The sequence below is a fragment of the Tricharina praecox genome (genome assembly GCF_024521635.1).
Source record: "Tricharina praecox strain CBS 144465 chromosome Unknown BZA05scaffold_19, whole genome shotgun sequence".
Classification (NCBI taxonomy): Eukaryota; Fungi; Ascomycota; class Pezizomycetes; order Pezizales; family Pyronemataceae; genus Tricharina; species Tricharina praecox.
The window spans coordinates 369848-383890 of NW_026250421.1; the positions used below are offsets into that span (position 1 = coordinate 369848).

At 54.5% G+C, this 14043-nt stretch overlaps 4 protein-coding genes across 4 annotated transcripts; 3 read left to right on the forward strand and 1 right to left on the reverse strand.

Moving 5' to 3' along the window:
• Positions 1-2226: 2226 nt before the first annotated feature.
• Positions 2227-3018, reverse strand: BZA05DRAFT_420210 (uncharacterized protein; the record flags this gene model as incomplete). The annotated part of the gene is made up of 5 exons (XM_051485631.1): positions 2227-2345; positions 2425-2456; positions 2602-2707; positions 2917-2952; positions 2985-3018. The coding sequence occupies 5 exons, from the start codon at positions 3016-3018 to the stop codon at positions 2227-2229; spliced, it is 327 nt and encodes a 108-aa protein (XP_051337766.1).
• A 72-nt stretch (positions 3019-3090) lies between these two features.
• BZA05DRAFT_403700 (uncharacterized protein) lies at positions 3091-3520 on the forward strand. The gene has a single exon (XM_051484233.1). The coding sequence runs from the start codon at positions 3170-3172 to the stop codon at positions 3455-3457; it is 288 nt and encodes a 95-aa protein (XP_051337767.1). The 5' UTR covers positions 3091-3169; the 3' UTR covers positions 3458-3520.
• A 5174-nt stretch (positions 3521-8694) lies between these two features.
• BZA05DRAFT_94845 (cyclin-domain-containing protein) lies at positions 8695-10271 on the forward strand. The gene is made up of 2 exons (XM_051488829.1): positions 8695-9603; positions 9851-10271. Exons 1-2 carry the CDS (start codon positions 9077-9079, stop codon positions 10230-10232), a joined length of 909 nt encoding a protein of 302 aa, XP_051337768.1. The 5' UTR covers positions 8695-9076; the 3' UTR covers positions 10233-10271.
• A 2366-nt stretch (positions 10272-12637) lies between these two features.
• BZA05DRAFT_403708 (uncharacterized protein) lies at positions 12638-13512 on the forward strand. The gene has a single exon (XM_051484234.1). The coding sequence runs from the start codon at positions 12685-12687 to the stop codon at positions 13198-13200; it is 516 nt and encodes a 171-aa protein (XP_051337769.1). The 5' UTR covers positions 12638-12684; the 3' UTR covers positions 13201-13512.
• Positions 13513-14043: the final 531 nt, after the last annotated feature.

Genomic DNA, 14043 nt, shown 5'->3' on the forward strand with positions numbered 1-14043 from the left:
CAAACGCCAAATTCAATGGCAAATCTAGATTCTACATACTCTTGCACCATGATGTTCTCACCGAAGTTCAAACCGTGCAATCTTGAGTTTCCACACATCCGCCTCTAGAAAATGAAATTGTTCCTCTATCCCGCCCGCCCACCCACCGTCTCAATATTTCACAAACTCCGCCGGTCCCGGAACTGTCACTCTCGCAGCGCCCCACTACATACGCAATCACCACCTGCAACCGTCCCACAAGCGCTCTCTCCAGCCTCTCCCATCCTGAGTTCTCCAACGCCGCGCCCACCGTTTCCACGGTGCAGCACCGAGCATATGATCCGCAAGCTGGATATAGAGTACCCGACGGGCCGAGTTTCTCACATGCGCACTGGAGCACCGGAGCGCTTCCCGTCCCGTCCGCCAAGAACCGGAGGCGTGTAGACAGGTCCGGCGAAGGTTCGCCGGTACGACATAGTATTCATAGTGTAGTCCCCGCAGTTCCACGATGGACAGTGGACCTCCGGGGGTGAGCGTATAAGGTGTTCACGCATGAGGAGTATTGCATTGTATGCGCGTCCTCCGCGTCTCCGCCCGCGATGCGCGGGAGCGGCGTGTAGCTAGGGCCGCGCCGCCATCATCGCCGGCGGGTGCTTGATCTAGGTGGGTGAGCGCAGGACGGTGGTGGCGGCGGCGGTGAGCGTGAGAATCGAGGTGCGCGTCGAAACGGCGCAGGTACTATAGCTTTATGCTCGGCGAGTATGTAGAGCGTAGAAGTTTCGGGAGTGAGACGTTGTGCGGGTGCGGGTAGTGCCGTGTAGTTATACTAGTAGTTGCACGCTGCGATGCCCGTGATGGTGGCGACGGTGAAGGTGGATGCGTAGAATACTCTACGCGTGAGCGGCGAAGGAGTACGACGAGGAGAGCGTGGGTGCGCCGGTGCGGCCGAGAAGATGCCACATTGGATCAGTCTGGGGAGGAGCCATACAAGCTGACTGCGGCCGTGGTCACTGGTCGTGAGGCATAAACGGAGATTGCCGAAGTTTCGTTTTGGTATTGCGGCTCGAATGGGGGATGCAGGAACCATACAGATCGGAGGGATATAGGCTTTGAGGACCAATAGAGACCCTCACACAACACCGGCGTCCATCGTCCACGTGGAATTTTCCGCGATTTCGCCCCAATGTCAAGCACCGCCATAACGGAACTGACTGTTTGGCGGTATTCGAACGGTTGAAGTTTTGGTAAACACGTTAGATAACTTCCTTCGTCAGCTCGCCTTTCGAGACTCGGGATTTCTAGAGCACTGAAAGTAGCACAAAATTGTAAACGCCCCCAGTTCCGGACGACGCCGTGCCGTGGCCCGTAAGCAGTATCTAACGAGAATATAACCACTCACCAACTTTGGAAGCTGTCAAGCTGTCAAGCTGATACCTACCGTGCGGGACAAGTTATTTTTCTTTTTTTTTCCTTTTCGTGCGAGATATGTAAAGTATTGTCTGGGGGCGGTGAGATGTACCGAAAGCCGAGCTGAGCACGAGAGAGCTCGGGGTGGGCCTCGTTGGATCTCGATTCCCCCCCTCGAAACGAGAAACGAGAAATAACCGCCCTCATATATATTACCTGACTTTTTGATCATGGCTTATCACTCGTGGATCGTCACTGGTTAAACAAAACAAAAACCTCAAATTCTGGCTAGGAGATCGATTATCCAGTAGCCATCTCACCTCACACCTTCCCTCCAAGATGAAAGTGTAGAGCCCCCTGCAGCTTATGAACCCTGGAAACAACTGTACATAGCGGCCGCTCTGCCACATCTCGCGAGCTATGTAGGCGGCGATTACTTACCTACCGCATGCAGGGTGTTTGGGTTGCGTCTCTACTTACCTATGCGAAACAAAGAGAACGACCATACTGCATATATATATTTCAGAAAGAGAGGGGAGGGGGAGATCAGGATCGATTTAATCTGTAGCATATCGATCGATCGATCCCCGTGTGGCAGCTGTAGCTTCCGTAGTTTCCGTGGAATTCCCGAAAACTCGGCCTCGACTCGAATTTCGATGAGCGTGCGATGGCGATGGGGTATGGGGCGGTCAGCAATCTATCTTTGCTTCTGCACGAAGCCTCTGGGTTACTATAGTCGAGCACGTGGTCGACGGTCGGTTTAGCCTCTATTTGGCTGTGAAAGGCTGTGAAAAGAAATCGGAGAGAGCACGGATTTTGGAACGCCTGCGTACATTCCAATTACGAACCGAACAGCGACACAAACGGTTGAAGATGCAAGTCCAGAGACACCAAGTGGTTGCTACCAACGACGCCCGACTCCGACTGCGACTCCGACTCGCTAGGAGCCGTGACATGACCTATCACTCGTGCCAGTGTTCGGATAAACTCTTGAGTTTTTTTTCCTTTGGTCCGGTGGAGGGTGTAGGAGCTGCCTACGTTGTACCCAGCCAGCCAACCAGTAGTCGGAACTGTAGATGGGATGTGTAGGACGATAAGCTCCATAGGTAGAGGTTAAATCCGATTATGATAGAGCAAACGCCAATTGGGTACCACCATCCCTGGCGCATCTTGAAAGTCAATCCCGCCTCACTCGCGGCGACCGCATGTACACACTCTATGATGCGTATCCACGATTCGCCCGCTCCCGTACCGCAGTTGCGTATTCGAAGTTCGAACTTTGGAGCTCCCAGTGACACGCCAGGCCCTTGCGTCGGACTAACTATTATCCGGGATATCCGGGAACCGGGAGGATACAGTGAGTCAGTGACTCGTCCGTCGAGCTCGAGCCTTGTCCGCAATGTGCAGTGGGCTGTCAGAGTGCCCTGTGCACGCGAGTCTCGCAAACCGCAGCTTATACATCACACATCATGCTGGCCACGAATCATTGCTCACTCAGCAACAATGGCCGGTACAATGGCCGGTACATACAACTGCAAGTGACGACCTGGCCGGCCATACTGATACCTAACCTTGGAGTTCCATGCTGTATGACTTACCAAGCAAGCAAGCACCGACCGGCAGCGTAGCCATGGCCGCAGCGTAGCCATGGCCGCAGCAAAGCAAGGCAACGCCCGTCGCCTCGTCGCCTCCAAAACTCCAAGGCTCCACCAAACACCAAATCCCAAACCCCAAACACCAGAGTTGAGGCAAATACAGGAGGCGCAAGCCCGTCCCATGATCTATGATTCTGTGCATATCATTTCTCAAATTCTCAGCTGTGCTCGCCTCAACTCAACTCTGGAGTGCGCTGCCTTGTAACCAGGCGCAGTACCACCGGTACCGGTATCTATCCAGTGGAGGATCAACTCCCAGAGCCCAGACGAATGCGTCGCACAGGGGTTTCAGGTTCAGCCAGAGCAGAGCAGAACAGAGCAGACACATAGGGGGCTGTGGGTTTCCGATGTGCTGGATTGTTTGGAGGATTGGAATTTGGGGGAATACATATTGGTCCGTTAGAGAGGTTGTGTGACGAGAAACACTCAGTTGGTATGTATCACACTGCTGAGGTGCGAAGGGCAGATGGGCAGAAGGGAAGAAAGGAAGAAGGGGGGTGGGAGGGAAATCCACCCACCTCAGCTCGTGGCCTCACCCACTCCCGGAGATCAGCCAGCCTCGGGGTGGTGGTAGTGGTGGTGGCGGAGACGAACAACTGACAGGACCCTGAGCCTGAGCCTGAGGGGCTCCCGGCTCCGTAGGGAAGATCATAGCAAGTAACCGGAAAAACATACCCGAACTCCCGCAAAGCGACGCAGGGCCCTCCCTCATCCTTCCTCACCCGTTAGCCCTGCCCAGCTATGTACACTACATACAACATCCGAAACTCGACTTTCTGGGGCCCCATGAAATGTATCCGCAGGGCCGCGATCGAATTGAGCCAGGGTCCAACACCGCACCGCACCATGCCATCATACCGTAGTTACCGAACGCAATCTTCACATCTCAGCCTCCGGCTGAATACATACAAAGAAAAAGACGTCAAAATGGGGTGAGTTCTTTTTCCTTTTTTTTAAAAAAGGTATTTGATTTCCTTTTTACCGCTGGGGGCGTTTATGTTTGCAAGGGTGGTGAGTGGTAGTGGTGAAGGATGCCCAGCAGCTCCGGTAAGAAACGCGTGTGTGGTAGGTATGTAGGTGTAAACAAGTACCCCGCATTCACTCCATTTTGCTTTTGGCGGTGAGCGATCAAACCATGGGCTGGCTGGCTGGCATCTGCAACCGTTTGTGGGGGGGGGGCAACAATTGCCGTTGAATAGGCGGCAATGTGTCGATGTTTTGTGAAGGGAGGAAGGAGGGAGTGAGCACTGAGGGCTGCAGGTGGAGAATGTGTGTCACTTTTCTTTTCCCTCACGAGGAAACGGATTGCTACCCTTTTCCTTCCGAGGATCCTTTCTTCATACGGCCATGCTTCAGCCAGCTACGCTGACTAGCGACCTGCCTATATTGTTCGGCGAATTCATTTCGAACACATAGCAGCGGTTGCCAGTTGCCAGTTGCCAGTTGCCGTCGCCGTCGAAAATCTCACGATGTCTAGTACCTAGGTGGAGTACTATAGGCAGTCGTCAAGCGTATCGGATGGGGGTTGTCGGGGTGGACGGTCCGCGAGTCGAGCGAGTCGAACAGACAGGCTCCCGCAGCGGGAGGCGTTTTGGAGGCGGCAACCAACGAGACGCTACGCACGAGTTTCTGATGATGGAAAGGAAAAGAAAAGAAAAGAAAAAAAACAATCCGTGCAAGAAGATGGTGCGCGTGATGTCTTTTGTGGGTTTTCCGTTTCGCGGTGTGTGCCCGGTTAGCAGGGTCCGCCGCTAAACAGGCCATCCATAGGCCTTGGCCCTTCCCTGTACCGTATGTGTGCGAGGAAATCCCAACGAACCCGCAGTGCGGAACCTAGAAGCGGTGGACTTCTCCACAGAAGCCCGCCGCCGCCGTTGGAGGCAATTCGAGGCGGTGCCGTCTGTATCGTGGGAAAAAATAGCACGCACATTTAGCGTCCAGACTCCAGACTCCAGAGCTTTCCGGAGCCCAGGGAAAGAGGAATGCACTCCACTTTCATCGTACATGCCTACGGAGGGCAATTTGTTCACCGGCAAAGTCATATCAGGCAGAATATTCCATCGTCACGCCCATGCTGCTGTAGCCACGGTTAGAGTAGAGTATGTAAAGTAGTACCGTAGAGTAGGTGGTACCATAGAGTACGTACCGTGGAGCACATACACACATACGTGATGGCGGAGGGCAGGTAGGTAGGTCGGGAATAAAAACCCCGCCCATCTCCCATCCGTTCCCTTGCCCATCTGCTAGTATTTAGAGTGGTTTCAGCTGCAGGGTCCTCATTAGTGGGGCAGGGAGGGAGAGAGGGAGGAGGGGAGGTCATCAGCATAAGCATCATCATCTTTGGCGTCTTCTCTTGTCGGTCTGCGCTGCGCTGTACTGTGCTGTGTTGTGCTGTACTGCGCTGTGCTGTTTCTGCGGGATACCGTGCGTGTTGATCGGGAGAGAAGCACGATCGGATGCAGAGGAACAGCGGGCACGAGACGAATGGAAGGCTGGGACCGGGAAGAAAAGGGGGGGTGGGGAAGAAGAAGAAGGACAAGACGACGAAGCAGAAGAGCCCCCCCCACTTGACTAACTACTCTGGTTCTCGTGTCCCTGTTAAGCTCTAACTCTGTACGCACAAGTGCAAAGGAGGCCGACGCTAGCCGCTACCGGTCGGTCCGTCAACGACGGCGACGGCGGGTGTGGTGCAAGATTCACTTCTCGTTTCTGCACTGCTGCTGCTGCGCTGCTGCATCCTCTGCGCCCGAGCAGCACAGAGTCGAAGTCACACATGGCGGTGCGCACGCCCCCGACGGCTCAGCTGCGGAGGGAGCGGTCGGCGGGCAAGCACAGGAAGGATACGAGCACGTAGATACTGTACGCACATACCTGCTCCCCAGATGCTGGCGAATGCGATGGATGGATGGATGGATGGATGGATGGAAGGCTGGATGGAGGGATGGATTGATGGGTGGATGCACATTATTCGAATGGATTCGATTCCACGGCGGGTTCGTTCCACGGCAGATGGCCCGGCCCTTCTGTGCTTGCATGTGTATTGCGGGGTTCTAACCACATACCTTTCCGCGAAAGGCAAGACAACTGTCAGCTGCCACCGAGCCCGGAGAAGTGAGCACTGGGCAGAAGAAGCAGAAGAAGCAGAAGAAGCAGAAGAAGCAGAAGAAGCAGAAGAAGCAGAAGAAGCAGAAGAAGCAGAAGAAGACGACGAAGACGAAGAATAAGCAAACATTGGGGGACCAGGATAGCCAGCCGCTGTCGGTTGAAGCAGTGCACCCTCGCAGCTTCACGATGTGCCGAACCAATTGCTGAGACGGCCGGCCAGAAGTACCGATTCACCATCCAACATCTCGATCTCGGTTCTCGTGAGCGTTTGCACTGTGTACATGGAGACGATGGGGGTCGCCAGCCGAATAGCCCGAGGAGCGTCCTTTCAGATGCGCCCATTGGGACTAATAATGGCTGGCCAATTCGCGAGAGGGATGGCTGATGAGGTTGATGCCAGAAGAAGAGTTAGGGGAAGAGCTAGTGTTTTTTCTTTCTTTCTTTCTTTCTTCTTTTTCCTTATGATTTTTATTTGCATTGTAGAGTGTTCTATGGGCTCCAACTGACTCTGACTCTGACTCCATAGTCTACGCGTTTTCGCTGTGGTGTCAACGTACTGCCAAAGGAATTCGTTAGTTTTTCGGGGAAGCACAGCGTGGAGGAGCACAGCGTATGTCGAGCTGAATACAGCTGGTTCCCAGTCGATGCGGCGGTCGTGGTGGCGGTGATTGCTGTTCCCGTGGGGGATGGTCTTCTCTGGATTTGTTCCCACTACCGAATGGCGATATGTTGCAACTCGCGCCAACCTCCAAACTCACGAATTTTATGCCGAAACGGTTCAAGGGCCACCGGCGGCACCTAGAACCCAGATCGGTTCGAGTGAACGGGCGGGCCAGAGCAAAAACTCCGAGAGTAAATCTCGTATAAGGCAATAGATAAATATCTCGTATCCCCCCACTCTCTGGGCCTTTTGATATTTTTTCCCTTTCCTGCTTACAGTACCTATTCCCATCCACACTCACTCACTCCCTCGGATCCGTATTCAAGGTGCCACACAGTCGGACAGACTCACCTCCATTCCACCACCACCACCACCCGTCCACTACTACCACTACCACCACCACCACCGCCTTCAGCACATCCACCACTCGTCTGTTGGCCTGTCATTCGGAACCTGCGTCTAACGAGATAACCTTCCTCAAATCAGTCACTCACCAAACACCGCAGTGCGGCCGCCACCACTACCACCACCATCACACGGCCCGTCCCATATCATACATACCGATCATTTACGTGCCGCACCAATTATATATATAAACCTGCCCTTATATAGGAAACTTGCGGTTTATACATCGATACATCTGAGCAAGCATTTGAACTCGACTCGACCGAATCTTCTGGCCTTCATCCGACCCTGCAACTGAGTCGCTCGCTCGCAATCGCCTCCCGCACATTCCTTGCCTTGTGGCAACCATCAGGAAAGAGGAAAACCAGCCAATCACCGATAGGAGCCCAAGCGTCCTTTCTCTTTTTCTTTTTCTTTGCTTTTTTTTGCGACACGTCTCATCAAACTGCGGCCATTCTCGACGGCGAACATCTCTCGAAACAGACGACGAACGAGCAGCTTCTCTCATTGGATTGATTGCTCTACTCCGCTCGAAGGCAACAATATAATCGGGCTGTGAGGGCTGTTGCCAGGGTCATCTCAAGCGGAAACGCAGGGCACAGGGCACAGGGAAGCGAAACAGGAAATCCACTGGGGTCCTCCCCATACTGTCCATCATCCATATATTTACCCCCCATCACTTTCTTTCCGCTCTGGGAAACGGACCGACGGACAAGACAGACCGCAACAACGTCAACGTCGTAGATCCGCCTACCTGCCATTTCCCCCCCCAGACACTCGACTTCCTCAGGCTCCGCCGAGAGAAACCTACAAAAAGGTGACCGAGGTACTCGAAATCAGTTCGGTCTTGTTTCTCCGTTCCTTTTATTCTACTCCAAGCCGCATCCGCTGGTCACCCATCTCACAACCGACGCACTTGCTACCATCACTTCCACTCGCACTCCACTCCCACTACTCTACCCTTACCGACATCGACCCACTCTCCCGGGCCCCCCCGCGTTTGAAGCAGTGCCGAAGCAAAGCATACATAGAGTGCCTGCACGCCTTTCGCATTAAATAAATACTGCCTAGGACCGTCCTACAGACCTCCCCATTCCTCCTACCGGCTAGGGCTTGCATTGCTCCATCTATCCGGCCTACATCGCCGCCTCGTCTCCGCCCCGCCACGCAGTTCAAAGACCGCGTCTGCGCTCACTGCAGCCCGATTTGAGCTCCCCACGCAGTCAATAAGAGATCCCTTTGAGCCCGCCTCAACTCCTGTGTCGCACAGAGCCTTCAACTTACGGCGCTCCCCACGCCGCATTTCGCTTCGCCCACATCCACTCATCCACTCGCATATTCTCTCTCACACACACCAAACTCACACAAAAAATAAATAAAATCTAACCCCCATTATACCCTCTCATTAGGCAATCCCACCGCTTCGAATTTCACCCGTAACACCTTAAAAAAAAAAAAACAGCTGCTCCGAAATCTTCGCTAGCCCCCCCCGTTGATCGCTGCGGTGTATGTCGCTCGGGTCTCGATCACGCAGACCGCTACAGCCGCCACCATTTCGCTCCTACCCCCTTCCTACTTGTGCGCAACTTCTAGCTCCCTAGAAGGGAAACCGGACGCAATTTTTGCCCCCGTGGACGAGTTTGTTCGTGACCCGTTCCTTCGGCGGCATCAATTGCACCAACCCCCTCACCCCACCTCCCTCGTGGCTACCACAGACTACCTCCTCTCCCGACATGCAAACCATGCGGAGGCATTACTGTCGAAGCTCCGCATCTCTCCGCTCTCTTTGTCAGGAACCACCATCAGCACGTCGTTTCCGATCTTCGACCACTCCGCTGTCGCTCAAGACGACGATACCTACCGTATGACGAGCCCTTTCGCATCACCTCCACCCCCTTACTCACCGGAACACCCGCACGTTATCCTCGATCACGAGAAACTGCCTTCCGTCATGGCCGACCTTCCTCCACAGTTGCCCAGCGACTCGCCCAAACCCAGAGGCATGCGAGGAAAAGACGGCGATATCTTCCACCTCGCGCCGTCCGCCGCGTTGACTCTGCTCGCACGATACACCGAACTGCTGGTCAGCATGACTGGTGATGTCCCACCGACGCCGCCGCCGAGCAACCCTACTACCCCTGGAAGCACAAGTCAGGAGCGACGCCATTCCGAGGGCGGATACTACTTTGGCTCCTCCGCCAGCAGTATCGTCGACGGCATTCGGATTAAATCGGTTTCTCCATCGGAGACCGAAGGCGATGATATCCTAGGGGAGGGAAAAAGCATCATTCACCATGGAGGTGTGGATGACATGATGCACTATGGGACGATCGCACGGAAATTTTGGTGCAAGACCGCGCCTCAGGTTCCCATCGAGGAATATCTCTTCAGGTATGTCACATCTCATCACATCATGATGCGTCTTCTCGCACAGCACTGCAACCAAACCCCTCCAGGCCTTCCCCAGATTTTCTCTTTCTGGGTTTCCCATGTTTCTTTTGTTTTTTCTCCTAGTGGTGGTGTGGTGTCCCAACACAAATCTCCCCACCGCGCATATGCCGCCAAGCCCTCCTAGAAGCAACCCCCCCTTCGTTTTTTCGACTGGCCTCCAACTGACATGTGATGTTTCGTCCTGCAGGATCCACCGCTTCTGTCCTCTCTCCACTGCCGTGTACCTCGCCGCGTCGTATTACCTGCACCGTCTCTCCGTTACCGACCGCATAATACCCCTAACGCGATTAAACGCCCATAGGCTAGTGCTGGCCGCGCTGCGAATAGCGGCAAAGACACTGGAGGATCTCAGCTACCCCCACAGTCGATTCGCCAAGGTTGGCGGTCTGACGGATCTCGATCTCTCGCGGCTGGAAGTCAGCTTTTGCTTCCTGATGGACTTTGAGCTCAAGGTCGACCGTGCCATGTTGGAGAGCCATGTCGAAATATTGAGGAACAGTGTGGAGGCACAGGTGATGCTGGGGAAGGACGCACTGGTGCCTTCGCGGAGACATTCGGATCCTGCATGATTTTTCGGCAGTTATTTCTTCGGCGATCATTTCATTTGTTGCTACCTACCACCCCCCTCCCGCAGTGTGCCTCCACCGCTAAACACCAACAGCGATATATCCATCCGCGGTGTCCATCCCAAGGCAGTGGATCCGTGTTGATCCCAGGATCGTTTTTGTTTCTATGTTACCGGGCCGGTCAGTCAGGCTCGGAGACATCATTTTCAAATATTGGCTGTTTTTTTCTTTCTCTTTTCTCTTCCACTCATCTCGGTTTAATGTGGGCGTTTTTTTCTCTCTTCTTTCTATTCGACATTTCTCTTCCGGTGCATCATGCATGTATTGGGGGAATGGGTATTCATTTCCTTTTCGGTAAGATTTCCTTTGGGGTAGCGACTGCTGCATTCTGGGGCTGGGGGTTTTTTCACGTTGATTTTTTTATTTTCATCATTTTTTCAACATTCTGCATGTATTGGACTTGGGGACTCTGGGAACTCGGGGAACTCTGGGCCTCGGAACCAATTCGATATCCCAGACAGACGGATGGGATGGGACGGGATGGATGATACCAATTGGGAATGTGAGTTGGAGGGTGAGGTGTATTATAGTTTCTCTTGTTTTTTTTTCTCCTGTGGGGACGCGGGGAAGGGGGAGAGAGATCGGCTTCATACATAGCGTACTCACCTACTTATCTAATGTGAGATGGCGGTGATGAGGCGATGGACTCGGAGCGATGGATTTCAATGGATTGGATATGCATTGGAACATTCAAATTGAACCCGCACTCGATTGATCCCGCACTCGATTGACTCGTCTCGACTGTTCATGTGACCACCCGCTGATTGATTGTACCATACATAGGAGTGGGGTTGCTGCTGCTGCAGGTGAATGCAAATGCAGATGCTGGCGAACTGCTCTGCTCCATGTAGAGTACTCTATGGACGGGGATGCTTTTCCGCCTGCTGTGCGGGCTTGTCTTGCTTGCTTGTCGTGCTTGTCTTGCTTGTATTGCTTGCGCCGTTCCTGCAGCCCGGATGGGATGAGGTTGGTGGGCGCACGGCGTACGGCGTACATACCGGTGGATGGTGGTTGGGCGGGTATAAGCGGGGGGGGGGACGTGGGGGTGAGTCAGCCGACCTACTCTACAGACCTACCTACAAACCTACAGACCTACCTACAGCGCGGCGGGCACGCAGACGAAAGGGGGGGGGGGGGGGAGGGAGGTGTGCATTGTGCAAACGAATCTCATGATTCACAGTGCTGCTTTTGCTTTTGATTTTGCTATGTTTTCCTTTCCCTCCCTCCATCTCTCTTGCAGGCTTGCAGCTGCTGCGTTACTCTAGATACTCTACTAGTATCTAGTCGATGGGGATGTGGATGTAGATGTGGGGTGCATATGGCTTGGGGTTTGAGGCTTGGGACTTGAGGCTTGCCGCCGGCTCGAGGAGCTCTTTACGGACTCTTTGCTGACTTGGATGGGATGGGGATGGGGGGAAGGTGGATGCATGGATGTGGAGGTGGATGGACATGGATCGTGGGGATTCCGTTTGTTTTTCGGGTTTTATTTCGGGGTGGGAACTGGGTGGGCACCGGGGAAGTCACCGTGGAAGACACCGGGAGTGTACATACATAGATGCGGTTCTGGGTGAGATTGTGTTTTGTGGGGTTTGTGCTCTGCTCTGTTCTGTGGGGTTAATGTTTGGTTGGATTGAGTTGGGCAGGTCTTGGCTTCTGGTGGATGGGGGCTTCCCGTTTCAGCTCGGGAGTGTCGAACGGCGGCGGCGACGGCGGCGGCGCGGGAGGATCTAGGCAGAGTACCGGTGGTTAGGGGCGACACACGGACGGATATCTCAATCTCATTCACATCTGTGGGGGGTTGGGCAACTCAAGTGTGGGGTTAGCTTTCCGTCGCTGTTGCTGTTGCGATTGCGGTTGCGGTTGTGGTTGCGGTGGAGCAGATCGGAGATCGGGATCGGGCGGCGAGGCTCGAGCGGGCCGCCGGCGGCGTGGCGTGGCGTGGCGGCGTGGCGGTTGTGGGGGGCGGGGGGATGGGGGGCCGGTTGGCGGTGCGGTGCGGTCCGGTCATGTGCTGCGTCGTGATTATGTGCGTGTGCGTATCGAACGGGGGAAGTTCTACCGTGGAAGCCTGGAAGGAGGTCCACAGGAGGAAAGTGCACATGTGCCTACGTTGCAGCTCGGGCTTTGTTTTCTCCGAACAAGTTATGTACAAGGGCGGGAATGTGCGGTTCTTCACCGGTGGCTCGGCAGAGCAGCAGCATCCTGGATAGAATGAAGTAGGTAACGTGTTCTGGCAAAGTCGGTAAGTATTACTAAGTCGCTGAAGGAAATGAGCAGCCATTCTCGAATCTCGAGTTTCGAGGAAGCTGCCGATTGCAGGTGGTGGTGGTGGGGTGGGGGGAGCTGTTTAGATAGATAGCGGAACTTCCCGCCTACGGAGCTTCACTGTCCAGGGATGCGCACTAGCGCGGGTCACCGAGGTGAGGTCGGTCGCAGTCGCAGTCGCAGTCGCAGTCATCACTTGTCAACGCCGAATCCCCCGCTCCATACGGAACGCGACACCACTCTCCCGCCCACGCACCCACCACTCCCTCCCTCCCTACCAACGCACGCAATGGTCAAGAAACACAAGCGCAAGACGTCGCGGTCGAAAGCGCACAAACACACGCCGTCGAGCAGCGGCAGCGGCGGCGCGGCGGCCGTGCACGAAGTCGAGCGGATAGTCGCCTCGCGCGTCGACGAGGCCGGCACCGAGATGTTCCGGCTGCGATGGAAGGGCTGCGAAGCTGCAGATGATAGCTGGAGGACGAGAGAACAGCTTGATGTCGGCGACTGTAAAGAGGCGCTGCAGGAGTTCCTGGATACGGGCGTACACGTGCTCAAGAAGGTCGGCTTCAAGGAGACGGCTACACTCAAGAGGGTCAATGCTGCTGGCAACTCGATTGTGGAGGAGGTGGGGCTCAAGGGGTAACGACGGTGGCGGCGGTGGGGGGAGGATGGATGATGGATGATGGGTGATACGTTGGGTCAAGTGAGATCAGATGGGGTAATGCGTTTCTGCTTGCTTGCTTGCTACATACCTACCGCGGCTAGTTTTGGGTTTGGTTTGGGTCTGAGTTTTTTCTTTCTTCGAAGGTCTGGTTTGGTTTGGGGGTTAGCTATGGCGAATGGGGGTTCCTGGGTTTTCTTTCGTTTGATTGTCTACTGCTAGATAGATGAATACATAGACGGCGCGTGGCGTCGCTGCGTTGTGGGGTTCTGGCAATGCCCATTTTTACTCTAAGTGCTCGGATGCCCACCTTCTAAGGCCTTTTGGTGATGCATGAGATAGACTGGATTGATGCAGGTACATTGTACAAGCTGAAGCTTGATGCGTCATCGACGCGGGGTGGTTCATTGAATCTCACTCGGTATTCCGTCCGGCTGTGCAATTAGGGTGCAATTGATAGCTACAAGCGGGTTGCTGCATCGAGCCGGTTATACAAGAAAACAGCTGCGATGGAGTGTGCAAATCATCCGCGTGATAACTTCTGTACTCAAACTTCATTTCCGGAAGTCGTGCCTCGGATCTCTGTGGTCTTTCAGCCGCCGCTCTATCTGCAACTTGCTTGGATGGGGCCTGGATCATTCTTCAACTCCGGCCAGGCCCAGAACTGTAAAAGGAGGGCCGGAACTCCGCAGTGTTCTCAGTACATAGTCCGACCAAAGATGGGCTGGCTGGGCTGGCGCGGCGCCCAAAGGCGCTTGGGCGGGAGGGCCAGGCGCTTCTGGGCTCGTGCCTACAATGGTTAGCCTTAGTAGCCTGCAAACAGTT

Coding starts and splice junctions, on each gene's coding strand:
- BZA05DRAFT_403708 (XM_051484234.1), top strand. CDS start 12,685: ATGCGCACTAGCGCGGGTCACCGAGGTGAGGTCGGTCGCAGTCGCAGT.
- BZA05DRAFT_94845 (XM_051488829.1), top strand. CDS start 9,077: ATGACGAGCCCTTTCGCATCACCTCCACCCCCTTACTCACCGGAACAC. Junction 9,604..9,850: donor ATCGAGGAATATCTCTTCAG/GTATGTCACATC, acceptor TTCGTCCTGCAG/GATCCACCGCTTCTGTCCTC.
- BZA05DRAFT_403700 (XM_051484233.1), top strand. CDS start 3,170: ATGATTCTGTGCATATCATTTCTCAAATTCTCAGCTGTGCTCGCCTCA.